General features: G+C 45.7%; 1 protein-coding gene across 1 annotated transcript; it reads right to left on the bottom strand.

The window, feature by feature from the left end:
- Positions 1–4717: 4717 nt before the first annotated feature.
- COX14 (cytochrome c oxidase assembly factor COX14) lies at positions 4718–9882 on the bottom strand. Its single transcript, XM_038577630.1, has 2 exons — positions 9726–9882; positions 4718–5128 (listed from the first exon to the last, which is right to left on the bottom strand). The coding sequence occupies exon 2, from the start codon at positions 5118–5120 to the stop codon at positions 4947–4949; it is 174 nt and encodes a 57-aa protein (XP_038433558.1). The 5' UTR covers positions 5121–5128; positions 9726–9882; the 3' UTR covers positions 4718–4946.
- Between the last annotated feature and the right edge of the window lie 137 nt (positions 9883–10019).

The following is a 10019-nucleotide window of genomic DNA, read 5'->3' as shown; positions in this document are numbered from 1 at the left end:
ATCCTGGAGACCCTGGATCAAGTCCCATGTCGGGCTCCCTGCATGGAGCCTGCTTCTCCCTCTGCTTCTCTCTCTCATGAATAAATAAAAATCTTAAAAAAAAAAAAAAAAAAGATTATTATTAACATATTGTGAAACAGGGGCTCCTGAGTGGTTCAGAAGGTTAAGCAGCTGGCTCTTGGTTTCCGCTCAGATTATGATCTCAGGTTCCTGGGATCCACCTGCCTTGGGCTCTGAACTCAGTGGGGAGTCTGCTAGGGATTCTCCCTCCCTCTCCCTTTGCCCCTCTTCTCTGCTTCCTCTCACTCTCAAAGAGATGGATTTTTTTTTATTGCAAATGATATCCTTCTACATATATGCTGTGCAGTTGTGTGAATATTTTTTAAAGATTTGAGAGAGAGAAAGAGTCTGGATGGGGAGAAGTGGCAGAGGGAGAGAGAAACTCTTTACATTAGTAAATGATCTCTTTACTGTTTAGTATTTGTTAACTTTTCTTAATATTATCACTCTTTACATCTGTCTACATTTTTCAGGAATGTCTTATCCATCTATTTTCAATCTCTATTAATAATGAGCATGTTTATTAAAACTACATATAACTTGATTTCCTTTTAGCCAAATCTATTAGTCTTTTTAAATTGTCCATTGATAGTGAAATAACTGATGAATTTGATTGTATTCACCTTAATTTGACAGCAAATATGTCTCCTCTTCTTTATTAAATAGTTCATGCTCAGTAAAGACTAAACAATTGATTTAGACTTTGACAAGTTGCATTTGAAATGGCAGTAGGTGTTCCAAGTGAAAATGACTCTTAGACCATTAGAGGTAAGGGAGGACTGGAAAGCAGGCCAGAAAACCAGCTGGACAGCGACATATTGGCATTATCTGCTGTATCAGAGGGCTTTTTGTTTTTATTTAAATTCCACTTAGTTAACATACGGTGTAATATTAGTTTCAAGTGTACAATACAGTGATTCAACACTTCCTTATGTCACCCAGTGCTCGTTACACCAAGCACACTCCTTGGTCGCCATCACCTATTTCACCCATCCCCCCACCCACCTCCCCTCTGGTAACCACCATTTATTCTCTATGGCTAGGAGTCTGTTTCTTGGTTTGCCTTTTTTAAATTTGTTCGTTTTGTTTCTTAAATTCCACATATGAATGAAATCATAATAGTATTTGTTGTTTCTCTTACTTCACTTAGCATAATACTGTCTAGTTCCATCCATGTCATTGCAAATGCGAGATTTCTTTTTTATAGCTAATACTCCATTGTACATATACCACCTGTTCTTTATCTGTTCATCAGTTGACGGACAGCTGGCCTATCTCCTTAATTTAGCTACCACAGATAATGCTGCTATAAACATAAGGATGAATGTATCGCTTTGAATTTGTATTTTTGTATTCTTTGGGTAAATACCTAGTGGTATATTTTGCTTGAGCAGTGTAAATTGCTGGATCAAAGGGTAGTTTCATTCACTTTTTGAGGAAACTCTATACTGTTTTCCACAATGGCTGCATTTTGCATTTGCATTTCCACTATGCAGTTTGCATTCCCACCAACAGTGCACGAGGGTTCTCCTTTTTCCACATCCTCACCCAACACCTGTTGTTTCTCGTGATGTTCATTTTGGCCATTCCAACAGGTGTGAGGTGACAGCTCATTGTAGTTCTGATTTGCATTTCTCTGATGATGAATGATGCTGAGCATCTTTTCATGTGCCTGCTGGCCATCTGTATGTCTTCTTTGGAAAAACGTCTATTCGTGTCTTCTGCCCATTTTTAAAATAGACTTATTTATTCATCTTATTTTTTTAAGATTTATTTGATATAGAGAGGAAAGCACAAGTAGGGGGAGCAGCAGGCAGAGGGAGAGGGAGAAGCAGGCTCCCCACTGAGCAGAGAGCCCGATGTGGGGCTTCATCTCAAAACCCCAGGATACATAATGACCTGAACTGAAGGCAGATGCTTAACTGACCGAGCCACCCAGGTGCCCCTATTTATTCATTTTAGAGAAAGAGAGCATGCATGTGAGCAGGGGAGGGGCAGAGGGGGAGAGGGGGAGAGAGAGAGAACCTCAAGCAGACTCCTCACTGAGCTTGGGGCCCAATGCAGGGCTCGATCCCATGACTGAGACCACAACCTGAGCCAAAATCAAGAGTAGGACATTCAACCAACTGTGCTACCCTGGCAACCCCACCCATTTTTAAATTGGATTATGTGTTTTTGGGGTGTTGAGTTTTTGTTTTGTTTTTACGATTTTATTTTATATATATATATATATATTTTTTTTTTTTTTTATTCATTTATGATAGTCACAGAGAGAGAGAGAGGCAGAGACATAGGCAGAGGGAGAAGCAGGCTCCATGCACCGGAAGCCCGATGTGGGATTCAATCCCAGGTCTCCAGGATCACGCCCTGGGCCAAAGGCAGGTGCCAAACCGCTGCGCCACCCAGGGATCCCTTATTTTATATTTTTTAAAGATTTTATTTATTTATTCATGAGAGACACAGAGAGAGAGGCAGGCAGAGACACAGGTAGAGGGAGAAGCAGACTCCATGCATGAGTCTGATGTGGAACTTGATCCCTGGACTCCAGGATCATGCCCTGGGCCAAAGGCAGGCACTAAACTGCTAAGCCACCCAGGGATTGCCCAAAGAAATACTTACTATGAATGATCTCATTTTTCTTCAAACTAATCTCTTAAATTAGAACCTTTTTTTTTTTTTTAAAGATTTTATTTATTTACTCATGAGAGACAGAGAGAGGTAGAGACACAGGCAGAGGGAGAAGCAGGCTCCATGCAGGGAGCCTGACGAGGGACACAATCCGGGGTCTCCAGGATCAGGCCCTGGGCTGAAGGTGGCGCTAAACTGCTGAGCCAACTGGAACTATTATTTTTTAAATCCCCATTAGACACAGGTAAAGTGAGGAGTTAAGAGTTAAGTAATTGGCCTAATGCAATATAGCTGGAATGGTAGAGTTGGGATACCAACACTGAGCACTTAATTAACTATTTTCACTGAGTGCCTAGAATAATCTTGGAAAAACATACAGATGAGAGCAATGGTCTAAGAACAAAACTTTGAAGTATCACTGTTTAAAGTGGGCAGAAAAAAATCAAATAAATAAATAAATAAATAAATAAAGTGGGCAGAAATTCCCAAAGGAAATCAAAAGGAAAAGTCAAAGGCATAGGAGGAAACAAGATAGTAGGCCCACCCTATGGCCAAAACAGAACTTCAGCGCAGCAGTGAAACGGCCAGGGAAGGACTGAAATCATCCATAGGTGCAACACAAAGGAGGCCATGGTAACCTGGAGTTTCAACACAATGGTGGAGGTGGAAGGAATTTTAAGTCCGTGCAAGTGGCATCACTTCTCCTTAAATAATCTTGAATAGTCTGTTTTGATAGGAGGCGGGAGGCCTTACGCAAGTTTGTACACTGAGAAGAAAGAATATGAATTAGAGACAACTAATAAAGCAAGGCTTGGGATTGAAAAGGGTAATGAGGAAGGCAAAAACCACAATGGAGCTATCTGAAGGCTCTGATCTGGGCACAGGCTAGATAGGAAATCTGTTTACGTCAAGGGCAGACAGATTGGAAAACCAAAGAAATCAAAAGACTTGAAGTTCTTAAAAAAAAAAAAAAAAAAAAAAAGACTTGAAGTTCTTTGGACTCCAAGTTCTGGAGTAGAAATGCGAATGTAAGAGAACATTTCTAAAAGGAATGATGTAAAGGGGGGGGAGCAGAGGAAGGGGGAAAAAAAAGACAGATGTTACACTTTTTGAAAGTGCACAGGGGAGCTGGGAGAATGATGCCTCTACCATATAGGGAAGTGAGAAAGCAGAGGCAATGGAGTTCTTGGTTAACACACCAAGAGAGGCTGGGAATAAAAGGGCTGGTGGTATAGGAAAGCTGGGTTTTTTATATCACAGAAGAAAGCTTTTGGGTGAAAGGTTTAGGAGTAGAAGGACAATGGTAAGAGCAGTACGCACATGAAAGCAGGAGAGATGACAAACGTCCAAGGGGACTGTTATTTGGGGCGATTACCAAGAATGAGAATGAAGTCAACTAGCAAGGCTCAAAGCTCAAAATGGTATAGTGGCAAGAACAGCACTCTTCATAGTTGAGTTTTACCTTGAATGCACTGTTTTCAAATCCTCTTCACAACTTTGCAGAAAGACCCGCAGGAAGATTTCCTGTGCACTGGCACAGTGGGAAATCAGCCCTGTGCTAATACTATGCCCACTGCGCTTGAGGAGTTGGATTGCATTACTATAGGCTGGCTGCCCAACAACTCTTCCCTCTGGGATCTCTGCCTCCCCCACTTCGGGCGTTTTTGGTGGGGTTGTTAAACAAGGGCCTCTGCCTTCCTTATCTGAGAGGTGCATGCGTGGCCAAGAACTGGCCAGAGTAACCCTTTACCTGGACACAGTAATTGGTCTAGGAATGGTCACTGACCAATGAAGAGTTCTGGTCTTTACGGAGTCTTTTCAGGGGATTTGTACAGATACTGGGACAGTCTTCCATCTGAGATCATGAGATGACACCGCTACTCCTAAAACTGCGTATCTCCCCTTCATGGGAGCTAAGAGTTCAAAATATAGAAATCCAGTCTGGTAGTCAAGCAGTAGAAAACTGGTAGTCAAGGCCCCATCTCTGCAGTTCATCCCCTATTTAAGTAAACAAAAATACCAAGACACAGACATGGCAAAATATTTAATCTCTGTAGGTGTGCCTCATCCTCCCATTCCTGTTGTGACTCAACAGCCTCCCCAAAACGGCAGTACCAGAGAAAATAGGGGGCACTTTTTCCTCAGCAGGATTCGAAAACCATTAAGGCCCTAGTTCTCTTGACTTGGAAATGATTGCAGGTGAGATCATTCCACAGCACGCCTCAGGCCTCTCTGCTCCAGGAGAAAAACCCCCAGTTCTATGGGACTCCTGAGGTCTTCTGTTCTTCTGCAGCCTGGCGCTGAGAGCTGCGCCGCTGGAAATAGCGGTAGGCTCGGGCACTGCAGAGGTAGCCCCCATACACAGTGAGAAGCATCATGGAGGTAGAGAAGGTCTTGTAGCCAATGTCAGCTAGTTGCTTGGCAGTTGGCATGTTGTCCCCTACAAAGACAGACTGGATTTAGACCCAAGGATAAGGCCTCATCTGCCCAGCCCACTTCTCTGTTTAAGGCCATACAACATCTTCTGCATCCTTTGTCTGTACTCTACTCTGAACAGCCCCTACACACATGCAGATACTGTTCAGGAACTCTGAAGATTCAGAAAGACAGGTGCCTGGGTGGCTCAGTCGATTAAGCATCTGCCTTCGGCTCAGGTCATGATCCGAGGGTCTTGGGATCGAGCTCCACATTGAGCCCCAAATCAGGCTCCCTGCAGGGAGCCTACTTCTCCCTCTCCCTTTGCCATTCCTCATGCTTGTGCTCTCTGGCTCTCTCCCTCTGTCAAAGAAATAAAATCTTAAAAAAAAAAAAAAGATTCAGGATGATAGATAAGCTCTGCATACGAGATACAGAAACAGGTGCGTTTCGATGATGTTACAGGTAAAACCTGGCCTTCTATATTTGTGGAAACAAATGACTGGTATGAACCACCCAGGAATGTTCTTAACTGATCTATGACTGTAAGCACGTATCAGTTTTTCTGGCTAGTAGGGAATTAATGGGGTAGCCAGGGATTAAACATTAGCAATGAATTATTCTCTCTAGGAGGATCAAATGGGAACCTTCTACACAATAACCAATTTGTTTTCCCATGAAAACAATCCTATTCTTGATGGTGAAGTTCCCATGTTAGCTCTCAAGCGTCCATATAAGCCAAATACACCTGAAATAATGCCAACAGTATATTTATTTCAATTATACTTAACCGTCTACAGCATTAATTCTAAGTTCCAAACATAATACCAAGAACCTAACCCAAGGGTTAAATAGAAACTTACTGAGTCCCCAGCAAATTGTTAATTCACATTTGCATAAGATAAATTATTGCTAATTTAACTGTTCCCTGGATATTCTGAACTAGGGAACAAGATAAAATTTAGCACAGGACACTTTCATCCTCAACAAAACATTCTTCCATTTGGGACTAGGAACATGTTCTCAGGCTCCTCACTGTTGAGGGAATTGACATTAAAAGACCAAAACAGAATAGGTTTCTTAAAAGTCTTGAACTTGAAAGAAGAAAAGCTCAGGGTTAGCTGGTTTCAGGGGGTCTAGAGTAGGGTGAGACACATAAGCACTTCTCCGAGTGCATCCTATGGACTAACCACTGCTATCAAGCCAGTCCTGGAGGGTGGAGCCCAAGCTGAGCTGAGGCACAGCTTCCTTGAATCATAATTCCAAGTGACTACATTAAATAAGGTCAAAGGAGAAAGAAAACCAAATGGCACAGGTTCAGGTAAGAGACAGTTGTGTTCAGGTTATCTGAGGTTTGAAAGGACCCCAAGCTGTGAGATGTGAAGAACACATACACACACACTCACACAGGGCAGGACACTAAGGTAAGCAAGCTTCCAACAAAGAGACCTGCAACCTTCAACATCTTCCTCATTTACTCCTTCTCCACCTGTCCCCCATTACCCTGGCTAGATGTTAATCAGCTACAGGACCACTTCTTCAAGGGGCTGGAGGAAGAAGGCTGGAGGCATTCACCAGCTTATAAAAGAATGGTATACCTTGCTTAGACAAGTGAAAGATGACCTACTAACAGATGTGATTTTGCTGTCTAGAACTCCACTTTCATCTCTTGTCTAATCCAAACCAAGATTTCTATTTTCTTTTTTTTTTTTAAGATTTTATTTACTTATTCATGAGAGACAGAGAGACAGAGAGAGGCAGAGGCAGAGGAAGAAGCAGGCTCCATACAGGGAGCCCGATGTAGGACTCGATCCCAGGACTCCAGGATCACGAACTGAGCAGAAGGCAAATGCTCGCTCAACTGCTGAGCAGCCCCGTGGCTCAGCGGTTTAAGCGTCGCCTTCAGTCCAGGGCGTGATCCTGCAGACCTGGGATCAAGTCCCACATCAGGCTCCCTGCATGGAGCCTGCTTCTCCCTCTGCCTGTGTCTCTGCCTCTCTCTTCTCTCTCTCTGTGTCTCTCATGAAAAAATAAATAAAATCTTAAAAAAAAAAAAAAATGCTCAACTGCTGAGCCACCTACATGTCTGCAAGATTTCTATTTTCACACTAACCAAAACTCTCCACAGACCCTGAGCTAAGGCAGGGCAGTAGAAAAGGAGAGGACAGATGTAGCAGTTATTTTGGAAGCAGAACAAAGATTTATTAATGGAATGGATTTGGGCAAAGCTGGAAATATCTCCAAGGCAGCCAATTTGCTAACTCTGTGGATTGGGATACTGTTAATAAGACTAAGAAAAGAAATGAAACTGACGTGTTTCACTGTGTGTATGGGAGTGGTAGTGGCAGTGAGTGGCAGTCAAGAAGATCATGAACTGGGTTCTGGACCAGAAATTAAAATTAAGATGCTCAACCCAACACTCATGTGATGAGGTCTACCAGGCAGATACACACACACACACACACAGACACACAAATCTGGACAGATCTTGGGAGAGGCTAACCTACTGATACAGAGGTAACAAGTGACACCAAAGCAGAGGATAAGACCAGAGACAGGGATGCCTAGGTGGCTCAGTGGTTTAGTGTCTGCCTTTGGCTCAGGGCATGATCCCGGGGTCCTGGGATCAGTCCCACATCAGGATCCCTGCAGGGAACCTGCTTCTCCCTCTGCCTATATCTCTGCCTTTCTGTGTGTGTCTCTCATGAATAAACAAACAAATTTTAGGGGGAAAAAAACAAAAAAGACCAGAGAGAGATGCCAAGGGAATGCTAGTTTGAAGGATAATAATGAATGAACGAATGCAGATGGGAAACTCCAGAAACATGTTGGGTGGCTTTTTCATTCAACATCTCTTCCTCTTCCTGATTGACAATAACTGCTGTATCAAGTCACTGCCACTGATGGAGGTGTGCTGTATCCTTCCCACCTGTTGAGCCAGAATGAAAACTGGAAACCATTACTGCAAGTTAAGTGCCATGAAGGCTAGTCAGATGGGATAAGTGGATAGGAAAAGATGACTAGAGGACATGTAAACAATCCTACAGAAGTCAATTTAGTGCACTGAACTGGAACAGGCATTAAATAATGGCATAGATTTTTTTTTTTTTTAAAGTAGGCGCCAGGCCCAAGGTAGGGCTCGAACTCAGCACACTGAGATTGAGTCGCATGCTCTACCTATTGATCTGGCCAGATGCCCCAATAAAGCACAGATTCAAAGCCAGGGCTCCAGCAGGTCCACAAACTCAGCCCTTCCAATGCAGAGGCATTTTTCAGAGACAAAAAACAGATGATTCGATTATACCCCCTTCACTTCAAAGATAAGAATTCTTGTGATTTTTCTGGTTAACAGAATAGAAGTGATAGGGCAGTAGCTTGAGAAGGCAACAAGATCAAGGGCATTCTAGTTATGTTTTGCTTATTGATAAGGAAGATGTGAATATGCTTTAGAGAGAAATAAGCTGGTCGCCAAACACAAGATAAAAGAGGTGGGCAGGATGGAACAAGATCCAGGATGGCCCAGGAAAAGGTGAACTTAGACCCGGGTAGAAGGATTCACCTTAGAAATGACACTTTTGAGGTGAGCAGAACATTCTCACTGAGAGACATCCATTTTCTCAAAACAAAACAAAACAAAAAACAAACAAAAAAAGCTAAATGCTGGGTTTGTTATGGGGTGATGGAGTTAGACTCAAGGTTTCGAAAAACGGAAAAAGACGCAAGTACCAGTATAGAAAATCCCACAGAAGCGCAAGCTGTGAGGTTCTGGCTCTTCTTCCCCCCGCCCCCACCATGGGAGCATCTCAAGGCTCCAGGTTCTCCTCTGGAAAATCATTTCCTCAAATGTGTTTCATCCACCTCAGCTTAGACACGATGGATCTGTCCACCTTTTACTAGTGCTATGAAAGCCAGAGAACAAGGCTTCAGTCTCAGAGCAGCCTACGGTCTGAGGGGGAAAGGGGGAGCCAGAGATCCCACATTCGGTTACACAAGGTAGGAGACGGGCGGTGACCAGCAGAGAAGGAGCGAGGCGAGCGCTCGGAGGGAAGGTGGGTGCGGGCCCAAGAAGTTAGCAGCCCCCTGGGGAGGGGGCGTGGCCGTGTCCTTCAGAAGGGCGGGCAGGAGGGGGGCGGGGACAGCGTCTCAGGGGCTGAAAGCAGCAAAGGACTGAGGCCGTTTCGTCCGTAAGCACCAAGGACCCGGGAGAGCCACCGGCCAAGGCGCCGCTGACTGTAAGGCAAGGAGGGGTCGGAGCGTGGAGGACCACGGCGGGCCCGGAGCCTACGGCCGGAAGCGGGGCCGAGAGAGCGGCTGGCGGGCCGCGGCGCAGCACGCGCGGGGGCCTCAGGGCACCGAAGGCCGCCGCACGGGAGGATGGGTAAGCAAAGGCCGGGCCCAGACGGGGCGCCTCCGCGGACTTGGAGGCCCCTGCACTGCCCTCGGCGACCGCGGGCGGGGATGCGGCCGCTTCCAGGGGCCCGGCCGCCGCCGCCGCCGCCGCCTGCGCAATTTCCTAGCGCAGCCCGACGCAGCATGCCGGACCACGTACGCGGGGGCGCCCGCTCCCGGGGCGCAACTGGTGCGGAAAGCCACCCTTTCTGCCTCCCACCCGTCCCGCTTACCCTCTAGACTCGGCTCCCGACCCGGAGAGAGGACACCACACGCCCGTAGCAACACAAATCCGCCCACTGAGGAGGCGGCCCGCGCACGCCGCAGCTCGACCGGCTGCCGCCTTTGCGCTTCCGGGCCAGTCACCCTTACTACGCATGCTCAGACCGGTCTTCCTCTCGGGGAGGCCTGTTGAATTCTGGGGCTTGTAGTCCATCTCCGTCGGCAGAGAGGCCGTGGTGACTGCAGCTCCGGAGCCGGATACACGGTCACACTAGGGAAAGACGGGCCTTCTCGCCGGCTCGGAG

This window comes from Canis lupus, chromosome 27, assembly GCF_011100685.1.
Source record: "Canis lupus familiaris isolate Mischka breed German Shepherd chromosome 27, alternate assembly UU_Cfam_GSD_1.0, whole genome shotgun sequence".
Lineage (NCBI taxonomy): Eukaryota > Metazoa > Chordata > Mammalia > Carnivora > Canidae > Canis > Canis lupus.
This window is presented reverse-complemented; position numbering and strand designations above follow the sequence as displayed.

Excerpts from the sequence above, each read along its gene's own strand:
- COX14 (XM_038577630.1), bottom strand. The coding sequence starts at position 5,120 with ATGCCAACTGCCAAGCAACTAGCTGACATTGGCTACAAGACCTTCTCT.